Source organism: Cetorhinus maximus, chromosome 6 (assembly GCF_964194155.1).
Source record: "Cetorhinus maximus chromosome 6, sCetMax3.hap1.1, whole genome shotgun sequence".
Lineage (NCBI taxonomy): Eukaryota > Metazoa > Chordata > Chondrichthyes > Lamniformes > Cetorhinidae > Cetorhinus > Cetorhinus maximus.
In genome coordinates this window covers 95,846,783-95,869,315 of record NC_135884.1, presented here as the reverse complement: position 1 = coordinate 95,869,315, position 22,533 = coordinate 95,846,783, and the positions used below count along the sequence as shown (strand labels likewise).

At 45.1% G+C, this 22,533-nt stretch overlaps 1 protein-coding gene across 1 annotated transcript in view; it reads right to left on the bottom strand.

Annotated features, from left to right (window-relative positions):
* snrkb (SNF related kinase b) overlaps positions 1-18,339 on the bottom strand; it is a 116,406-nt gene extending 98,067 nt beyond the window's left edge. Inside the window, exons 1-2 of the mRNA XM_078544114.1 lie at positions 17,971-18,339; positions 16,833-17,537 (exon numbers count right to left, since the gene is read on the bottom strand). Coding sequence (XP_078400240.1) covers positions 16,833-17,421 — 589 coding nt within the window. The 5' untranslated portion in view covers positions 17,422-17,537; positions 17,971-18,339. The remainder of the gene's footprint in view (positions 1-16,832; positions 17,538-17,970) is intronic.
* Between the last annotated feature and the right edge of the window lie 4,194 nt (positions 18,340-22,533).

Below are 22,533 nucleotides of genomic sequence, written 5' to 3'. Positions count from 1 at the left end.
GATGTTTCTCAGAGTCCTGAGAATGCGGAGAAATTAAAGGGATATAACAAAGCAATTATTTTAGAAAGGTGTATAACTTTGCAGAGGACACCTTGGCAACAATAGGCAGCCTGTCACTTCAGCCACATGAGGAGCAGAGAATCACCAGGAGACCTGGTTTTGCAGATGCAGCGCAACCAGTGCAACTATCTAACCTATCACCAATTTATATTATCCAAGGACAATTGTTGCATTGTCTGTGGGGAACGGTCTGGAGGCCAGAAGGTAAGTTGATAGTCATGGCTTTCAAAAGGCAACACTGTTGATCTTTTTATGCTGTGCTGCGGAATTCACTTCAAGCTACAAGAGAAACAGTGCTGGTTCTGTCTGAAACAGGATGGTATATTGTAAACCCGGTGTTACTTTGTCTTCTCAAATCCTCACATATTCAAGCAAACTGCTTAGATAATGTGTACAGTAGATTCTGGATAGGCCTGTATTTAGTTTAAAAGTAACAGAAAAATGCTATTCCCAAAAGTGACTAGCTCCCCAACTCCAGAGACTTGAGCGCAAAATCTAGGCTGAACCTCCAGCACTTTACTGAGAGAGATGCCCTTCAGATGTTAAGCCAAGGCCCTATCTGCCTTCTCAGGTGGATATAAAGGATCCCATATAGCACTATCTGAAGAAGGGCAAGGGTTCTCCTGGTGTCCTGGCCATTATTTATTCCTGTATTATCATTTAAATTGATCATCCGGTCATTATCTCATTGCTGTTAGTGGATCCTAGCCACGTGTAAAATTGGCTCTCATGTTTCCTGCATTACAATAGTCACTATACCACAAAAGCACTTCATTGGTTCTAAAGCGCTTTGGGATGTCCTGAGGCCATGACATTAAATGCATGTCTTTCTTTAATTCTTTTAATGGGAGCTCTTGCTTCCTCCATGTTGAGGCTTTGCAACTCATTTTGTCACTTTCCCCTGGGTTGTCCTGCTTTCCCGTAACATTTGCTGCTTTCAGTGGAGCATTTGGGCACTGGGAGCTGCACTGGGGTTAACATGTTCTATAACATTTAAAACCAGATAAGAAACACAACAGTACCAGTACAGGTGGGCATGATCACAGTCCTGGGGTTTGTTTTGCTCTGATAATATTAATGATGCTGTAAAAACTCCTATTTTAAGAAATGGAAGGTTTACATTAGGAAGCCCATTCAATAGCTAGACATCTGAAAAGAAACTTTGGGCATGCGATTGTTCCAGTCCTGTTGAAAGCATTTGTTTTAACAATTGATTTAACCAATTACTTGGACATTGATTGGGATTTGGTTGCAACACAACAACTGATCCTGTCTAAAACTGTGTGGAGCTGACAGAGCCGTGCTTACTCTCCCAGCAGTGGCTGATCCTCACACTTGCTGGATCAAACTCCGACAGGTTCACACATGCAAACCTAGAGCCAATAAGCACTAAACAGTCATGTGCGAATGTTGTCGAAGTGTTTGTGCTCTGATTGCAGCGGCTCAGATTAACGCAGAGACTCCCACACATATCAACAAAGAAGGAAAATGGAGATGGCTTGGGGTTGCCAAGCAAGGGATTAGCATCAGGCTGCTACAGTAAAATGATCCCAATCTCCTGTTCGCTCAGGCCTCGCCCATCAACCACCTTTGCTGAGAGTTCAAGTGCACAGCAACTCTATTTCGAGCGCTCACCAATTCCCCACACAGACTCGAATCTTGTGCTTCCCACAGCTAGTATTAGAGAAGCTGAACCTTAGAATGTTTTTTTAAAAATTCATTTACAGGATATGGGCTTTGCTGGCTGAGCCAGCATTTATTACCCATCCCTAGTTGCCCTTGAGAAGGTGGTGGTGAGCTGCCTTCTTGAACCGCTGCAGTACCTGTGGTGTAGGTACACCCACAGTGCTGTTAGGAAGGGAGTTCCAGGATTTTGACTCAATGACAGTGAAGGAACGGCGATATATTTCTAAGTCAGGATGGTGAGTGGCTTCGAGGGGATTTCCCAGGTATTGGTGTTCCCATCTATTTGCTGCCCTTGTCCTTCTAGATGGTAGCAGTCGTGGGTTTGTAAAGTGCAGCCTAAGGAGCCTTGGTGAATTCCTGCAGTGCATCTTGTTGATGGTACAAACTGCTGTCACTATCTGTCAGTGGTGGAGGGAGTGAATGTTTGTAGAAGGGCTGTCAATCAAGTGGGCTGCTTTGACCTGGGTGGTGCTGAGCTTCTTGAGTGTTGTGGGAGCTGCACTCATCCAGACAATTGGGGAGTATTCCATCACATTCCTGACTTGTGCCTTGTACATGGTGGACAGCCTTTGGGGAGTCAGGTGGTGAGTTACTCTCCACAGGTTTCCTAGCCTCTGACCTGCTCTTGTAGCCACAATATTCAGATTACTAGTCCAGTTCAGTTTCTGGTCAATGATAAACCCCCAGGATGTTGTTCATCAGTATTATAGGGTTGTGTAACACACAGTCATTAGAAGTATTACGAAGACAGGCTTTCCGCTGCCAAAGATATAAATAATTCAGAGATGGAACAAATTCAACACAGTTGAGGTCACAGATAATGCATGTTAAACCCACTAATTTTATAGAGTCAATTTAAATGCATGCTAAACTAAAAACAAGATTGTTATCCTTTGGGTACAAGGGTATAATTTGTATTATCTAAAGAGTGCTTGCAAGAAACATTTAAAAATAAAATGAGAAGTAAACTTCAAGATAGTTAGAGAGGTTGTGTACCTGAAAAGTAAGCTGGTGTTCCGCAATATAGGCCTCAATTATTAAAAAATGGCAGTGCATTACAAGCTAATAAAGGTCAAGGAGTGGGTGTCATTCAAACCCAAGAGCATGTTACAGGCCTGAAGCACTCATGTTCATTTGTATAGGGGTATATGTGCATGTACATCTGTCTACGGTTTGCCCATTTTTTCACAGCTCCACTTCAGATTCAACAATATCAGCCTTGGCTCAGTAGTAGCAGTCTAACCTCTGAGCAAAGACGATGCATGAAGCCCCACTTCAAAGGCTTGAGCAGATAACCTAGGCTGACATTTTATGTCATACAGAGGTAGTGCTACTCTGTTGGGAGTGCTGTCATCCATGAGACACTAAACTGAGGCCCCATCTACCTTCTCAGTTGAACATAGTAATAGGAGTGGGCCATTCAGTCTGTCGAGCTTGCTCTGCCAGTCAATCTGATCATGGCTGATCATTTACCTCAACACCACTTTCCTGCACTACCTCCACATCCCTTGATGTCGCTGGTCTCCAGAAATCTATCGATTTCTGTCTTAAACATGCTCAATGATTGAGCTTCCACAGCCCCCTGGGGTAGACAATTTCAAAGATTCACCACCCTCTGAGTGAAGAAATTCCTTCTCACCTTAAATGGCCTGCCCCTTGTCCTGAGATTATGTCCCCTGGTTTTAGACTCACCAGCCAGGGGAAACATCCTATCCACATCCACCCTGTCATGTCCTGTAAGAATTTTGTAAGTTTCAATGAAGTCACCCCTCATTCTTCAAAACTCTAGGGAATACAGAGCCAGTCTCCCCACTCTCTCCTCATAAAATAATCCCACCATCCCAGGGATTAATCTGGTGAACCACCATTGCACACCTCCTATGGCAAGTATATCCCTCCTTAGCTAAGGAAACCAAAGCTGTACAAAATACTCCAGGTGAGGTCTCACCAAGGCTCTATATAACCGCAGCAAGACATTTTTAATCCTGTACTCAAATTCCCTTTGCAATGAAGGCCAGCATACTATTTGCCTTCTGAATTGCTTACTGCACCTGCATGCCTGCTTTTAGTGACTCATGAACAAGGACACCCAGGTCCCTGGCACTTTGTAAAGAAGAGCAGAGGAGTCCTTCCCCATATCCTGGCCAATATTTATCCCTCAAACAAATAATCAAAAATAGATTATCTGGTCATTTGTTTCCTTGCTGTTTGTGTATGTTGCTGTGCACAAAGTGGTTGCCACGTTCCCTACATGATAACAGCAGCTACATTTCAATAGGTACTTAATTGGCTGTAAAATTATTTGGTAGGTGCTGAGGTAGAAAGACATTACCAAAAACAACAACAACCCCTTCAACTTCAATGTTGAATTCCCCCACCATCAGCGTCCTGGGGACTTACCACTGACCAGAGATCTAACTGGGCAAACCACATAATGATTGTGATTGCAGGAGCAGGTCAGAAGCTGGGTATTGTTTCCCAGAACTTTTGCACTATCTACAAGGCACAAGTTAAGAGTATGATGGAACACTCAGCATTTGTCTGGACAACTGCAGGTCCATCAACACACAAGAAGCTTGACACCAGGACAAAGCAAATAGTTTGGCTGACATTCCACCCACCACTTTAAACAGTCATTCCCTCTACCACTGGTGCACAATGAAAGCAGTGTGTGAGCAGTGTGTGTCATCTACAAGATACATTGAAGCAACTCACCAAGGCTTCTTCGATAGCACCTCCTAATCTACAACCTCTACTGCCTAGAAGAACAAGGGCAGCAAATGTATGGAAGTACCACCACCACCACCAAGTTACACACCATCCTGACTTGGGAATATATCACCATTCCTTCATTGCTGGGTCAAAATCCTGGAACTCTCTGAGAATACTTTCACCACACAAACTGGAGTGGTTTAAGAAGGTGGCTCACGACCACCTTCTTAAGGACAGTTAGGGGTAGATAATAAATGCTGACCTTGCCAGCTTCTCCCGCAACCTGTGAATGAATAAAAATAAATAAATACAAATTATCAGCGTCTTTCATTACAGCCCAAACTTTTCACATTGCTCTGTGACACATATAAGGGGACATTTTATAACATTTTGTTACCACTGTAACTAATCAGGCTGGCAGCAATAGATCAGCTAACTGGCACACAGAGAGATATCGCTCCTCTGTACATGGTGCTACAACTTTGTTGATTCATGAGAGGAAAAAAACAAGAGTTCAACACCAATCGATGCTTGTGGCCTTGATTTGACAAAGGAGCATTTACTAAACAATCAGCAGGACAGCAAGGCTGACCCGTGTGAGAGAACATGTGGTCGATAATTTTACAAAGACCCCTCTGTCACAATCAGGGAAACATGACCGAATTGGTTAAACTACCACAGAGAAGCATGTCAGGGACAGCTGCAGTAAGGATGGGAGGTACAATAAGGGCCTATGTCATGAGCAGATTGTTCGTTATACAAGGAGAAGCTGGCAGTGACACATATTATAAATAGACAGAGCTTTGTTGGACTTTAGGGCTTTGTTATGGAAAATAAACACAGGATTTTGGAAAAAGTTACAGAAGTCATATTTGTGAGCTTACATCCAATCACTAAGGACTTCTTTTATTAAATGGTTTCATTTGCCTCCATTTGATATTACTAAGATGAGATGATATAGGAACACAAAGCCACCTGTTGAATTCGAACAGAATCGTATCAAATGATAGCACAATGTCCATAACAATATATTCACCAGGAGAAGTAAGCAACTTCAATCTGATCTCAGCTCAGTAACTGGAAAAAATAAGACAGACCTCAGAATCCCTGGTCTGCGAGGAGGAAATCAAGTAACTAAACTGATCACTAACCAACAATGCCCATCTAGAATAAGTGCTCAAGTCTCTGGAGTGGGACTTGAACCCACAATCTTCCTACTTAGAGGAGAGAGCAAATAATGAGCCGTAGCTGCCACTAAAGCTCATGCATAAAGGAGACCAACTGGGGTGGGGTACTGGAGGGCTGCGCTTGGAGATATATCCCATCAGGAATCACCGCCTTCGGGAGACTGGGGGTTGTGGGACCCCTGGGAGATGGGGCTGGTAGGGTTGGTTGCAGTGGAAAGGCAGTGAGCTCTCATCAAAATATTTTCCCTCCCGTGGACTCATTTAACATCAGAACCCAGAACTCCCCCATCTGCATCAAGTTCTACAAAGATAGAGGTTAGCATGGCCTTACAGTGTTAAACAATGATCCTATTGTGACTGGGGTCAGGAATATCATTTTGTGAGTGCCTCGGAGGAAAATCCCCTCAACCTGAGCTTTGACCCAATTCATCAAGAAAAAGAAAATATTACTTATCCAGTTCCTATCATGACAATTTAAAGTTTGTTCTTGAAAAGAAAAGTTATACTTAAAATATAAACTCCAAACACCAACCTTTATGTGTGAAACATATTAGCAGAGCGGGTGCACAGAGAGGAGGGCACGGATTGCCAAGGTTCAATTCAAAGCAACAACTAAAAGACAGCTGCGTACTATCTCATATCCAACTAAACTCGTGAGAGACAAAACGAACTTAAGTCTGCTCGCCAGACATCCCAGCCTCCAGCTGTCCAGGCCACAGCCACTGGAGACTAATTTGAGGGATTTTCAGGCTGTGGGTGACAAGATGCAGTGCCCTAAGTAGCACAGTCCTTTGATCCCTTGCTATGTTGTTCTTAACCTGTTTAGCAGGAAGTGCCCATGATCAGATACACATCCGAGTGACGGCATGGAATTGCATATATATGCACATGGGCAAAGAAAGGTCAGACATCTAGCACTGTTTAAGGTTGTGGGACAACTGGCGCCAGTAGAATGACTGATCTGAGTTACACCAACAGTTGGAATGTCTGCCTGGATCAAAGCAACTAATGCAAGTTTGTCAACCTGACTCACACTTTACAGATAGCTGCAAAACAAAATGGTCACTTTTGAACAGCTGTTCAGGTGAATTGCACCCTACAAAAACACAACATAAGCACAAAGTTGTCATCACCAGACATCCAGCCACTCACCGTCCTGACTTGGAAATATATCGCCGTTCCACTGTCGCTGGATCAAAATCCTGGAACTCCCTTCCTAGCAGCACTGTGGGTACCTACACCACATGGACTGTAGTGGCTCAAGGCGGTGGCTCACCACTACCTTCTCAAGGGCAATTAAGGATGGGCAATAAAAATGCTGGCCCAGCCAGCGGCACCCACATCCCGTGAGAGAATGAAACAAAAATCACCTTATATTGCCTGAAACAAATGGCAATTGGGCAAACAGGAAAGTAAGAAACAGAAGTCTGAGGACTGCTCAGACACTTCTCAGCAGGATCTAGTATCACTAAGTGAACGAGGCTCCAAGTAAAGAAATACATCGCTTAGTCTTTCAGTCAACTCAAGTAACCAAACAGGAGCTGCACACTATGGTAATGCCAATTTTTTTGCTTCCCTCTTCTCATAAGAAGAAAACCTCTTTTTCATGACTTTTATCATTCTCAGCTTCTGACAATACTCGTTTCAGCAGAATGAAGTGGGATGGGAAAGTGTCTCAAAATAGTCCAACAGTCTGAAATGTAGAATAAGGGACCTGAAACCCACAGTGAGAAGATATCTTGGCTCTTAATAAATGGCCCAGTGCTGCGTGAAAAGCTCAGTATTGAACCCCAAGCTGGATCCTCACAGCCTCTTCAACCAAACCTGTGAGATTTAATTCATGTAAATTTTCCTGTACTCCAAACGAACATGATGCCAAAGGTGCTCTGACATGAGAAGGCAAAAATCATGGTCTTGTGTACTCTCAGCCGGTATTTGGTTCAAGTTTTGCCATTAAGAGCACTTATTAACTTTTTTGTTAAATACAGCTGCAAGGTAAGGAGTCAATCAAAGCCAGCAAAGGGATCGCATCCACTCCCTGACATTAACTACCATTTACTAACCACAGAAAATGTCAATATAATGGTCCCCAGTCAATGATGTTCAGGTCAAACACTGGAACTGTTGACAAATACTGTAAAACTTCAGTTACTTCAGTTAGCTGGAATGGGCAAAAAGTTAATAATCAAGAAGTCAAAAATCAAATGCAGCAGTTAGAGAAACTATAAAAGATTTTTCAGGCATCCAGAATTTGGATAAATATCACCTAGCTAATAAAATTAACTCACACTGAAACCTCATGCTCAAGAAATTTTACATCTGTTCTCCTCCCCTCAATTTTATTTTGGAATGCTAGACAGAAGCCTGCCTGACTACAGTAATTCTGCTGCTGGACAGCTTCCAAAAGTCAAGGGAAAGGGATTATTGCAGATAAGACTCAGCGTCTTTGTGGATGGTGCTTTACCTTTTGCCTATTGTGACAGTAGTCACAGCCTCAGTTGGGTTCACCAAAAGCTGCAGCAGGTAAAGCAAAAACCAAACAGGCCTGTAGGAGCGGGTGTGAATCAGACCCACCATATAGCTCAAAGCTGCCATGTTTACACGTTGTGCAGAAAACACTGGGCATCATCAAGCCAAGCTGGGCATGGAATCCGACCTCACCCAAGAAGGTTAGGGCATTGATGCTTCCTGCACCCGCCCTTCACAAATCAGTGAAAAAAGGGGATGCTGGCAGAGGAAGAACAGTCACCTGAATGCCCTTCACTGTTATGAATTCTTTGCACTTGTTTGCACTCATGAGCGAGAGAGATATGATCCAGACATTACAAGGTTATCACTCAACGCAGACAGCACTTATATATTGTTTTGATTATTTGCTTGCAAAGCCACTTTTCACACATTTTCCCAGCCCTTTCAGATTCCAATCAATGTTATGAGATGCCCAGTGTATTAGCCGCCTAACACTTTGGAAACTCCTTGCCCACATTTGGTGGTACTCCCATTCTACTGGCACTAGACACTAAGTCCTTCCTGCTGTGAGCTAATTGTTAGGATCCCGTGTTTTGAGTTGAACATTTCTAGATTTCATGGGACTGCTGTAAGTGGACAATTGTGTGTGGTGCTCAAGGTGTGAAATGCCACATTGACAGTGTCAAATCATATTTTAATATTTACCCTACTGAGCTCCCCCCTGTATTGACCGAAGAACTTTCTCATCCCGGGTAGTCCAAGGAGCTCAGTTTGAGAGTATAATGCTGGTTGTAACAGAAAAGGTCTATCTACCCCTGGAGGTTAATCCATAGGGAAAGATAAGCATCTATGGAGGTGCTTGCTGCCTAAACTGTCCAACACTCCTTTAGAAAAGAAAAAGCTGACCCAAGGAGGCCTAGAAAGAGAGAAATCAAAAAAAAATGTATTCACTACAGATATACATCCTTTGAAAAAAAAAGAAGTTTGGCAACCTCTTGTTTAGACTTTACAAGAACATTAACATCTGCTTGAGGGCTTTGACAGTGCATGCTGAAAGATAGCAATCTTGTTGTTCCTAAATTCTGAACATTTTTTACAAATTTAAAACAATGTGGAGTGGGAAGTGTTTGAAAGAGCAATAAATCAGAAAAAAATCCAGTCGCACCAAGCTGTAGGGTTTATCTTTGGATACCTTGCTCAATCTCTGGTACTGAGATCTGTAATGTCACAAATCATTACCAACTCCATTGGAGGAGCTGATCATTTCTGACAAGTCTAATGATGAATTATTGCACATAATTTGATGCACGTAACAATGAATGTTAACCATCCTAGCAATTGTGGCATCCCAGTTTTATTGGTTCACTTTATCCTGAATGCAGAACATCCTTCCCACCGTTGTGTATCAACAACCGGAGATCATTTTACATTCTATGGGGCACTGTGGCTTAAAATGTGCCAGTGTTCTCAGATAGCAAAACTGTGGAAATGCACCATGAACTAAAGCGGAAATTGTTAAAAAATAGAGTGTGGTTAAGCATAGATAAGAGAATAAGCCAGATGGTTAGTGTCTTAGTTCCGCTGGTAGTCAAAAATGACATCTGTTTGAATATTTTTTTTTAGCATTTTCTGCATAAGCATTGTATCAGGGGTCAACCAAACCTAACCAGCAGCCAATCAATGAACTCGCAGCTCCACATATCTGCAAGTCAATGAACTGAAGTGCCCACAATTGCCAAAACCTCCAAGCCACAGTCTGTTTCTTGGGCAAGTGTAGAGATGCCTCAATTGCTGTAATAGAGCAGTAGACACTGTAAATATTTAACACCCCTCCACCCCTCCCTATCAAAGTATTGTTTCATCAGTTGGAACTTAAAGGACGTACACTGAACAACCGTTAGTGTCTATCAGCATAAAAAAGCAACAAGGGTCATTCAGCACAGTGAAACATTGATTCCAAAATGTAATTTACAAATCATATGACTTTATGCATTAAACATCAAATCACAATTTCTCAGGTCCAGAACAATATAGCTGGATGCAGAAAACTTTTGCCTCACTTCTGATGCACAATATGACTCATTGGTAACTTTGTAGCACCAGTGAGGCATTTTCCATCTCCCACACCAGCCACTCTTATGGACTGGGAATCAAGTTTCCAGTTTAGTCCCAATTTGTTCCAAAGTGTGGACTCACGCCCACTGGAAAAGAGTGATATGGAAATTTAGTGAAATGAGGTGCAATGATATTGTGATAAAAAAACACCTGGTTATACAAAGCACAGTCCCTATAGTCAGACTGACTGCAATTTTCATATCATTTGCCTGAAGGGAAAAAGATATTGGAGATTGTCAAATGCTTGGGAAAAAAATGCCTCACCTATTAAACTCTTCAAAATGGTATAAGTCAAAATATTGCAGCAGAGTTGCAATCCATCCCCTGGTTGAATTAGGAATTGGAACTGAATACCCTTTCCCTCTTCCTATGCTTTCCTGCTCCCTATGGAATCATAGAATGGTCTGCTTCTGTGCTGTAACCATTCAGTCCATCAAGCCTGAACTAGCTCTGCAACAACAAGTCACTCCCCCACCCTTTCCCATCAGCCCTGCAAACACTTACTCTTCAGGAGCTTATCCAATTCCCTTTTGAAAGCCATGATTGAACCTGCTTCCCCCATCTTTTCATGAACACCCTGGAGTTCAGTCGCCAGTGGCCTTGCACTTCCTCAATCGGCAAGCCGGAAACTACAGTAACTTTCAACTAGCAGTTCTTGGCAGCAGAGCCCAATTTGATTTTCACTCAACGTGTACTTTCTAGCAGGTGTCACTGGATAGTGAGCAGCAGGAGCTCTGACTTTATTTTCTTCACGCCAGCCCTGAAATATTGGCATCCAATTATATCACCCTCTTTTGCCACTTTGGCTTAAATCAGCCAATGCAGCACAAAGCAGGTACATTGGCTCAGCACCATGAAGTGATGGGAGAAGTTGTCAACAGTGTTAACAAGTGGCACTTACTCAGCAATAACCTGATCACTGCTTTCTCAAAGCAGATGCAGTTAACTCAGGAAGGCTTAAGCAGGGCTTTCTCTAATATGGCAGCACTGCCCTTTAAACCAACACAGTACATGAGATATTTACAAACTCAGCAGATGAAAGGGGCGCATCTTGTCTCCTGTGGGTTTTACATGGAATTTATGGCACAGAAACAGATGAGTGGCCCAAATGGTTTATGCTCCACATGAGCTTCCTCTCACCCTACTTCATCTAAACCTATCAGAATATCCTTCTATTCCTTTCTCCTTCACGTAGCTTCTTCTTTAACGCAGACATTTAAATTCTTAAATACAGTCATGCCTCAACTACTCCTTGTGCAAGCTCCATATTCTAACCACGCTCGGGTTACAACAGTGACTACACTTCAAAAATACTTCATTGGCCATAAGGGCTATCGAGCATCCTGAAGTTGTGAAAAGCACTATAGAAATGTAAGTCTTTCTAAGGAAGCTTACAACACTGACAGCCACTCTACCCTAGGGTGAGGCAGACAGGAATGTGCTTACTACTGTCAAACAATCTGGGCCTTGCAACCACTTATGTGATTACTAAAGTACATAGCATGAGTGGTATGAGTGACATGCAGACACACTATAGCTTTTGTATACGCATTTACCGCTTAGGCCACAATAGTCATTTATTTCCTGGTTTCTTTTTTAGAAATGTCACTCGCTCACTCTGAAGCCCAGCTGGGCACCACACTACACTAAGACACAGAGTCAGCTGGTTGAGCTCAGGATGAGGCCAAGGCCTGGGAGAAATCAGAGCTGAATTTTTTTGCTGATGCTTCTCAATGTTCTGTGTGTTTCATGGTTTCCTTTCACACATCAGAGATAATTTTAACAAAGCTAAAAAGCAAAGCTGACCTTCATGCATCTGCCTCATCTATATTAAGGAAAAATGAATCCTAGAAAATACAATACCACACCTCATGGTGCATTGAGACAAACCAAAATCAAACATGGAAGATGGGAGACGTCAAAACGAAGTCCATAGTGGCCAAATCATTTCCAAGCTGGCCGACTAGGAAAAAGGCAATTCTTCTGAAAGAAATAGATCTGTAAGTCAATTGCTTTTGTCATATGGACTTTAGAACTACATCTGATCACTGATAAATTGGCTTAGCGGAGAAGTATGGAGGTGAGAAGCATTTCAGCAGCAGTACAAAGAGATGGTGATCACACTGAAGGAGGTTGCGGAAGTAATTGGTATCATTACTATGCATCCAGCACAAAGGAGGACAGAGACTTGCAGCTATTGTGAGCCAGGCCTCACCACAATCTGGCTCCAGTCCAGATTGCTGATTACATAACTGCCCGTCGCTTGAGAAAGAAATGAGTCTACTGGATTCTAGCAGAGCTGTTTCCATGCAAATACAGCATAAGCCTGCAAAACAATGCTGCTCTGTTTCAGATCACCTTATACAACACCAATAAGCAGCATTTAAGTAGCAGCTTTAACATGGTAAAATGTCACAAGGTGCTTGACAGAAACATAATCAGTCAAAAAAAAAATACCAATTCATAAAGGGAGGCATCAGGATTGGTGACCAAAAGCTTTGTCAAAGAGGTAGGTACCAAGGAATTTCTTAAAGAAGGAGGGAGTGGTGGAGAGGTTTATGGAGGGAACGCTGGAGCTTAGGACCTAGACAACTTAAGGCGCAGCTACCAATGTTGGGATGAAAGTATTTGCGATGCACAAGAGGCCAGAATTGGAGGGTTGTAAGAAGTTACAGAGATTGGGAAGGGCAAGGCCACGGAGTGAATTTGAACATAAGACTGAGAATTTCAAATTTGAAGTGCTGGCGGACTGGGAGCCATGTATGTCAGTGAGCATAGGGGTGGTGGGTGAGTGGGACTTGGTGCGAGTTAGGATGTGGGTAGTGGAGTTTGGGATGAGCTCAAGGTTATGTTTATACATCCATAGACTGGAATTCAAAATTAAAAGGAGAGGAGAAAACACATGTACATGCTGTGCAGCTACAACAGGGAGCATTGTAAAATTGAGCAGCCGCTAGCCACAGAATCCTCAGTTCAACAAGGAAGCATTTAATTTGTCTCCACGAGACACTGGGATAGTGCCACAGACTCTTCTGTTATGGGCCTGCATTAAACTCCCTTCCACCCCTCCCCTTCCCTATTGCTGAACCAGCTCAGTTCAGGTTGATGGTAAACACCAAAGAAACTACTGCAGGTAACATTCATCAACAGTTCAGCGTTATCTATTTTGACGCATGCAGAAAATGAGTGAACCTTAGTGCCTAATCACATGTTCACCTAAAAGGCAATGATCCAGTTTGTAAAATCTTGTAGATAATTACGAACATATAAACATGGAGCAGGAGTAGGTCACTTGGTCCTTCAAACCTGCTCCGCCATTCAATAAGATCATGGCTGATCTGATTGTAACCTCAACTCCACATTCCTGCCTACCCCCGCATGCCTTTCATCGCCTTGTTAATCAAGATTCTATCTAGCTCTGCTTTAAAAATATTCAAAGACTCTGCTTCTACTGCCATTTGAGGAAGAGTTCCAAAGACTAACGACCCTCTGAGATAAAAATTCTCCTCACCTCTATCTTAAACGAGCAACCCTTTATTTTTAAACTGTAAACCCTAGTTCTAGGTTCTCCCACAAGAGGAAACATCCCCTCCACATCCACCCTGTCAAGAGCCCTCAGAATCTTAAAAGTTTTGATCAAGTCACTTCTTACTCTTCTAAACTCCAGTGGATACAAGCCTAATCTGTCCACTCTTTTTTCATAAGGCAACCCGCCCATTCCTGGTATTAGTCTAGTAAACCTTCTATGAACTGCTTCTAACACATTTACATCTTTTCTTAAATAAGGTGACCAATACAGTACACAGTACTCCAGATGTGGTCTCGCCAGCGCCCTGGACAACTGAAGTGCAACCTTCCTACTTCTGTAATTGGTTCCCCTCACAATATACGATACGATAACTTTCTATTAGCTTTCGTAATGACTTGCTATACCTGCATACTAGCTTTTTGAGATTCATGCACGAGGACACCCAGATCCAAAATGCTGTTGATGCTGGAAATCTGAAATAAAACCAAAAAGTGCTGGAAATCCTTAGCAGGCCAGGCTGCATCTGTGAAGAGAGAAGCAGAGTTAATATTTCAGGTCGATGACTGATGCTGTGACAAAAGGTCATTGAGCCTGAACGGTAAACTCTGTTTCTGCCTCCACAGATACTGTCTAACCTGCTGAGTATTTCCAATGTTTTCTATTTGGACAATTAGGAACCTTATCATTTCTGTATGTAAATAACAATTTCCATTAAGTACATTTATATGTAATAAGTTCAGAATTATTTTATGTAATGTTATTAATACTGGTTCAAGCCAACACAATAATATCAAATTAGAATGACACTCTTCCTGACTGTCACGATGCATGTCCTGAACCTGTGAACGGGAATAAAATCTTCCTGTCTGACATCCTGCTGCCATTTAATAACCCTCAGTTAAGAAGGTCGCACTTATCAGAAGTATAGCCTTGTATTTATTTGCATGCATGCCAATGTTTTAAGATTTCTGAATTGTCTATAATAATCTAATTTATAACAAATTTATAGAAAACCCTAATTGAAAATGATGAATTTTCTGAGAAGTGACTCAGCCGGTCAGAGGCATTTAAACAGTTGGAGCCTGGCCCATAGACTCATGGGATGTAGGGCTCATGGTCATTTCCCAAGCAGGATATCAAGAACAAAGACTGACAGATAGGCAATTCGTCAACTTTGTTACTAAATTTGGCTTTTGATAGATTTTCTGTTCAAATTATGGGATGTTCAAGCTGCGTCAGGGCCCACTTTCCTATTTCTGGTACTGTACTGAGAATGAGCATTCAGTATTCTCAGGGGCAGGTATAGGATGATCAAGAAATGATGTCTTAGTCCCAACCTCAGAGAGGTACGCTTAACATATCCCCGAATGCATCAGTGTTACTTTGATTGTTTCACACCAGGGTCTTTCTGCATGAACATAGCCCATGAGTGTCAAGGCAGAGCTAGTTTTTGCACTTTATGAATGCACTGCATGAAAGCATATGTAGTGCTGCTCAGTACTAAAGGAAAACTGCAATCTCCAACTGCAGACTGTTACTCCATATTATTTGTTTTTGACATAACACATCATAGAAGAAATTTCTCTTTTGCCATGTATTAATTGTGCTACAGATATTAAATAAATGCATAATAATACAGCATCTTCTAAATCCAAGTGGGAAAAATCCAAGTCAGGTAATTATCTCTTAAGTACAGCACAGAAATATATCCTTATCCATTAATGTGAATAAATTATGATGCATAGGGAAATGCTACCATAATCGGCGACCTTGCTTCACCAGCCTATGTGTTATTGCAGCTGGTCAGTCCACTTACAGTAATTTACTAGGAATTCCTATGACCTGCTAAATAGAGGAAGAGCAGAGAGTGGGACTAATTGGATAGCTCTTTCTGGCACAGGTACCATGGGCCAAATGACCTCCTCCTGCATTATATGATTCTACGCTAAGTTTCAGTAAAGGCCTGTAAATGGCCACCAGCACAAAATCTTGAAGATCATCATTAAATATGCTTACATATTAGGGGCATGGAAAGGATGAAGAGGAATCTTGCATGATTCTCAACACTTATCCCTGAAGTGCTGCTCATGCACAAAGCTGGGTTGCACCTATGCTCATTCGTCAAGGAGCTCATTGCAATCGGAGCAGATATGTCAAAATATTCACCAGCACTTTTTAAGAGAGACACCAGCTTTGTGAAAAGTGGGCTGCTTTGCTGGAGGGTTGAAGACAACAGAATACCGATATTACTTTCATGTCAATTGCATGCTAAAGTGATGCAACTTACAGTCACGTGTCTGTAAAATGAAGGGAAAAAGCTTCACTAAGCACTCTTTCAAGATGGTGTTGTCCCTTTTAAATGTGATGACTGGAGGTTTGCTTGAAAAGTGCGATATCAAAAATAGATCAGGGGACATGAAACTCTTTCGAGATATCAACAGTCACAGATTGCAACTCTTTCGAGTACAATCACAGTTCTTGGTTTCCGGGAGTGGGACATGAACCCACAACCCTCTGATTCAAAGGCGAGGGTGCTATGAACTGAGCCACAGCTGACACCTCAGGGGACATGAAACCCCTTCATTCTTCACTCCAGTGCTAATCAGCCCACATAGAACGAATGCCTAGCAGTTCAGAATTTTCATTCAACTTCCAATTTTACTACAAAGGATACAGTTTCTTGATTGGTTAAACCTGATTGGCAGATGGCTTCCCATTCATATTTCTACATTCCTGTGTGTGTCATTAAAGGAATGCTCACTGAGCAAATCTAGGTTCTGCGTGCTCCAACTCCAGCTCTTGAGTAGCTAGGTTAATTTAAGCAGCCTGCTTTAAAGAGTTACCATCGCCAAGTGACTGAGACGTACACAGTTTGCATACCAGTTATCAAGTTTGTATATTGATAGTTAACCGGTTGTGGTGTGTTTCAAGCAAACACTGCTGCGCCTGCACACTTTTCTAAAGGAATTTAAAAACATTTCCGGAACAAATGCGAATTTCCAGGCTATCGAAAATATACAATTCGAAACGGCCTCCAGCAACAAATCTTAGCAATGCCAGGTGTGTTTACTCACCCACTGCAGGTGCATCATATTCGTCTCCCAGTAAGATCTCAGGTGCTGAATAAGCCAGAGAGCCGCAGCTGGTGGTCAGCATCTTCCCGGGTTGGAATCGGTTACTAAACCCAAAGTCGGTCAACTTGACGACCCCTTGCTCCTTGAAGAACACCACATTCTCCGGCTTCAGGTCCCGGTGCACCACATGCAGCTTGTGGCAGTAGGAGATGGCATGCACGATCTGGGCAAAGTAGATCTTGGCTTGGTCCTCGGACAGCCCCTTCTCGTGGTTCATGATGTAGTCGAACATGTCGCCCCCGTCCCCAAGTTCCAGGATCAGGTAGAGTTTGGTCTGGGTGTCGATCACCTCGTACAGCCTCACCACGTTCGGGTGCTGGACCAGTTTCATGCACCTTACCTCCTGCAGCAGGTGGCCAGTGGCCGACTTGTCCAGCTTGGTCTTGTCGATCACTTTGACGGCAACTTTCTCCCCGGTGAAGACGTGTCGGGCCAACTTCACCACGGCATAGTGGCCTTTCCCCAGGGTCTTATCCAGGTCGTAAAGACCGGCAATCTTGCCGTCGTAGCAGTGTCTCAGCCCTGCCATGTTTGTTGATGGTGTTTCTTATTCTGCTCGCACAGCGCACACGGCAGGAGCGTTTCTGATCATCCGTGGAGATGGCAGGAAGTGGACAGAGAGCTGGAGAATCACCTTCCCAGGATCTAAAGGGAATGCAGCAAATGTAAAGAGACTTGTGTGCAGCCCTGTGACATGTCGAAATGCAGCCCAGCCCAGCCCGCCCTCCTCTGATGGTTGAAAGGGCTGAACTATCTGCCTTATCTTAGGAATCTGTTTGTCATTTTTCAGGTCAATGTCATGGATTTAAATCCAAGCAGCTCGTTCCTTAAGACCTGCTCCGTCATCAGGCTCAGTGCCCCCCAACCTCCCCTTCCCCATTAGAGCAATAAGTAACTTTTTTCAAAACATGCATTCCGGAAATTTGAACCGGGGTGTAAATATGACAATATTTACAAGCAGGGGGAACAAGCCGGCTTCTGGTGGGTGCTGCAAATTTAAAGGGGCAGACGAGGAGATGCCGATGTGAAAATAGCAGTAATGAGAGGAACATCATGTAAAAGTGAAAGCCCAACTCACCTGCAGTGCGGTGCTCGGTACTGGTCGCTCTCGGGTCTCTCCCCCCGCCCCCCCCCCCCCAGCAGCTCGCTGTGTTTCTCTGCTTTCACATTCAGTGAGAGGAGCTCCGGATAGTTGCGAAGAAGTCAGAGGAGGGGGGAGTTTCAGCCCGTACTCCTTCTAGCCATGACTGTGATTTACTTAAACTACAGCAAACCTATGGATTGAGCTGTCTCTCTGCAGAGCTCTCTCTCTCTAGCTCCTCTCTCTTGCTGCTTTGCGGAAATCCGAGCCCCACATCTGCGTCTCCCTATTGACGTCAAAGATAATGACCACTAGCGTTGGAGCAGCTCTCCGAGCCGCACACTGCATGAACACAGCCTCGCCGAGAGCACTGGTGCTGCCTGTCAGAGAGGCAAGAAGGTAACACTCATCCTCTACACTCCCCACCCGTACGTGACAGGAGGTGACATTCACACACACACACACACAGCGGCACATCCAAAGCTGCTGCATTACAGGGATATATCCACTGCTGGAGAGGCGACAGGCCAACTGCAAGCCGTGTGTTATTATAGCCTTGTGGTGCACAGATGTGTGTGTATATCAGCTCATCTTAAACTCTGCTGCCCGTATCCAATCCAAGAAGAGAAAACATTGGTACAGGCACGGATAAAGAGCAGGCGTGTGGGATTAATTGGATAGCTCTTTCAGAGACCCAGCACAGGCACGATGGGCCGAATGGCTTCCTACTGTGCTGTATCAGTTTATGATTCTGAGTCCCACTCGCCCTTCGCGTGGGCATGCATTGCTTCATTAATTCCTCACCTTGTAAATCCTTTTCCCCTCGTTAAACTTCCTTCATTTCTCCCCCTACACCCCCCACCCCCCCCCCCCCCACCCCGCCCTATCTCTGAAGCCTTTTCCAGTCTTAACTTTCACTTCACCATTCCTAGATGTCTTGGCTCTACACTCTGAAATTCCTCGCTTTAGTCATTGTCAAGGTTCCTTTTCGTTATTTCGGTTTTTTTGTTCATTCTAACATGGCTGTGGAGCTCGATTGCAGACCCAAATGGCTTTCCACATTGAAGGAGAGGTGAATTGTCTGCTTTTGATGGGACTGCCCAGTTTTTCTAGCTTGCCTGTTGCCCTTAGCTGCCTGTATGCTTTGCTGTACAAAGGAAACAATGCCATTGCTTGACATCCTTGCTTTAATGCTGGCCTCAAAGCCCACCTCTGTGATCAAGCTTTTGGTCACCACTTGGCATTTATATTTCCTTGTGGCTCAGTGAGTCTGAATCAGAAGGCTGTGAGTTCAAGACCCACTCCAGACAACTGCCTACAAAAAAAGTCAAGGCTAATACTCCAGTGTGGAGTATTCTGTGGGAGTGCTGCACTGCTAGAGATGTTGGCTGGAATTTTCCATCCCCATCGATGGTGGGTGTGAGCAGACAATATGGTGAGAAGGCCAAAAATAGTTTGCGATCATCCGCTGTACCCGTCAATGGCGGGCCGCGTTTCCCGCCACTGTGCATCAGGAATGTTATTTTAATACATCTGCATATAATTATAAGCCCTACTCACCAGAATCATCCCCACCAACACCACCCCCCCACCATCCCCCCTGCCACCCCACAACACCAAATTTACTGCCCACATTGGCAGGAAAACACAATGGCCCAGAACACATCCTGACAAGTGTGGCATACAGAAGTCAAACCTTACCGTTAGGGCCTTCTTCACATCATGGACATCTGAGGAGAAGAAGACGCTGGAGTCCTACAGCAATGGGATCCTGGAGGAACGTCCATCGCATGCTGGGTGGATTCTTTTGGACATGGAACCACTGTGAAGCAGCTCATGGAAGGTGGGAGGGCACCATTGATGTCTGGGGTCTGCCTTGGGTTATCAATGTCTTGGCCATGGTCTGTAACGGAGGATCTTCAAGGGTGGGGAGGGGAAGGTCCAGCTGTGAGTGGAAGAGGAAGGTGTACTGGGGAAGGGGATGTGAGGTTGGGAGGGAGGGAGGGAGGGAGGGAGCACGGGAAGAGGAGGGTGTAATGGGGGAGAATGCGGCAACTGGGGAGGTAGGTGTAAGGGGAGGAGTTTGGAGGGTGTCAGGAGTCCAGGGGGAGGAAGGAATCCAGAGGGGGGAGGGAGTTCAGGTGGAGGAGGGAGTAAGAGTGGGAATGTCCATTTGAACATGCAAGGGAGGGGTCTGTGGACTCAATGACTGCCTCCTGGGGAGCAAAATGAGGGCGGGTGTGGTAGGAGGGAATGGTGAGAATGAGAGAGGACAGAGTGAGCCGGTAGGGTGGGAGGGTGAGGGTGCAATGGTATCGGTAGAAGGGACAGCAGGGACTTTGATGCAGACAGGGACTGTGGGGGTGAGAAGGAGTGGGTCAGGGAGGTAAATGTGGATGGGGGTGGGATTTTCAGGAAGGTAGGGAAGGTGCACATTCACCTGGACATCCTGGAAAGAAAAGTGTTCTGGTTGGTTGGTGACAGTGGGGAGGTGAAAGGTAATGGCGGGGGGTCGGCAGTGATGGGGGAAAGAATATGGGGGAGGGGAAGGACAGGGAAGCTGAAAACAAACCTTACAACAACCATGCTTCTGAAATCGAAAGTAAGCAGAGCCTTGTGTTGGACGGGCATGGGTGCTGCATGGGAGTGTGATCAGTGGGTGGGTGGAGATGCAGGTCAGCTCAGATGGACAACTGAAAGAGAACCCCAGCAGGCAGCATTGAAAATGCTCGGGACATTGAGATGAGTGTGATGGAGGAAGGCTCCACGTTTGTGGAAGAATGCTTATATGAGGCTCCAAACGCCCTGCCACACATTTGCTTCTCCCTCCAGAGTCACTCATGGTCCGGCTGTGTGCAGCTGAACTGCTCGTGGTGGGGGAGGGGATGTAGGGCGAGGATTCGCGAAGTCTGTGAATGATGCTGAAAGACACCATTCCACATTATTCAGTGAAAGTTAATACATTTTCAGGTTATAAAGTGACAAAATATGTTCACCCGTGCAACCACTTGAGATCAGAATTTCTTACCTTTTCTAGGCCTACCACATCTTCTAGGTGCTGCCCTGACATCCGCAGCAGGGGTGGAGACAGCCTGTGCAATGGTTTCCCCTTTTACCTCTGATGACTTCAGCATGCGTCCTCTGGAGAGCTGAAGCCTTAGGGGCCCCGGCTTGCTTTGGCTCTCCTCCTGTGGGCCAGCTACTGCCTTTGTGGTGACAGAGGATGAGGTTGAGGGGATCACAGGCAAAGGGGACTCTGAGGGTGCGGGCAGCCTCTGAGATTCCTGAGTGGATGACCCAGGAGTGTCCAGCTGCTGCTGCTGCTCCTCCCTTCAAATGCCTGAGGGCCCCGGCCTGACTCTTTGAGGGGAAAGAGCACCTGGAGGGACGTCGAGGTGCCCCGTTTCCCTCTTGTGTTGCCATTGCAGGAACTCATCCTTGGCTCCCACGATGGAGTGCAGGTCTGCCAGGGTCTCCATGGCAACCGCTATCTTCCCCATGGAGATCTCCATACGTGCACAGATGGGCCACTTCATCAGAGAGCAGGCAGACGCACTCTTCCGACTTGCGTGCCACTCTGAGGGTTTCCAACAGCTCTGCGTGATGTTCCGCCGCCTCCTGCTTACTCTCCAGGATGAGTTGGAAGGCTGAATCCAAAGGCTCGTCATCTGACTCGGACCTCACAGATGCCTCTTCTCCAGCAGTCCTCCGAGTGCCGGGGAGCTCGGCGGCACCTGCCTCCTGCTGCTGTGGACATATGTCTGTGCGGTGACCACCAGATTGTGAACTCAAGCCTGCTCTAGATCTAAGTCCCACCGTGGTGTGTGTCTCTGCGCTGGAGGAGGGTGTGGGTAAGCGCTGTGACAGGTCTTCCTGGCTGCTTATTTCCAGCTCTTCACTGGAAGTGTCCCCTTGGCTGGAGATGGGGACCTGGTGGAGCTGAGGGACTGGCTGGCTGAGGGTGTTGGCAGAGCTCCCTGTGAACCAAAGTAGAAATAATTAGTGCATAGCAGCAGGGTCAAAGCAGGAGAGAGAGCACTCACAGCTGCATTGAGAGAAGGATGACGTGGTGCAAGATCCTCACGTCGGTGTTCGCCACTGACCTCACTTTTACCACATGCACGGTCCACGTCCTTGCTAGCTGGCCTTGCCCAGAGTGGGGGTGGAGGACATTGTGGTGGCCTCCACTGCATCCAGTAGGTGCTCAAGGGAGGCACTGCTAAATCTGGGGGCAGCATGTTTCCTCCATTTGGCAGCCATCAGTTCCCAGCATCTTCCTATCCCTTGAAGAGTGCTAGCTCTTTGCAGGGGTGGCCTTCAAATATGGCGCCCGGTTTACTGAAGGGCTGAGGTGACGGTGGTGTGGGGGAATCAGAGGCGGCCCCGCCAGCGGCCCGGCATGTTTCCCGCGAATGAATTATTAATGAGACGGGCACACCGGAAATGGGACAATATGGCGTGTAAAACCATATGCGGCCAGCGGGTATAACATCCTTTTCCCCTCCTGCTACCACACTTAGTGCAAATCTAGGACGATTGCGCTCATTGTTTTTGAGTTCG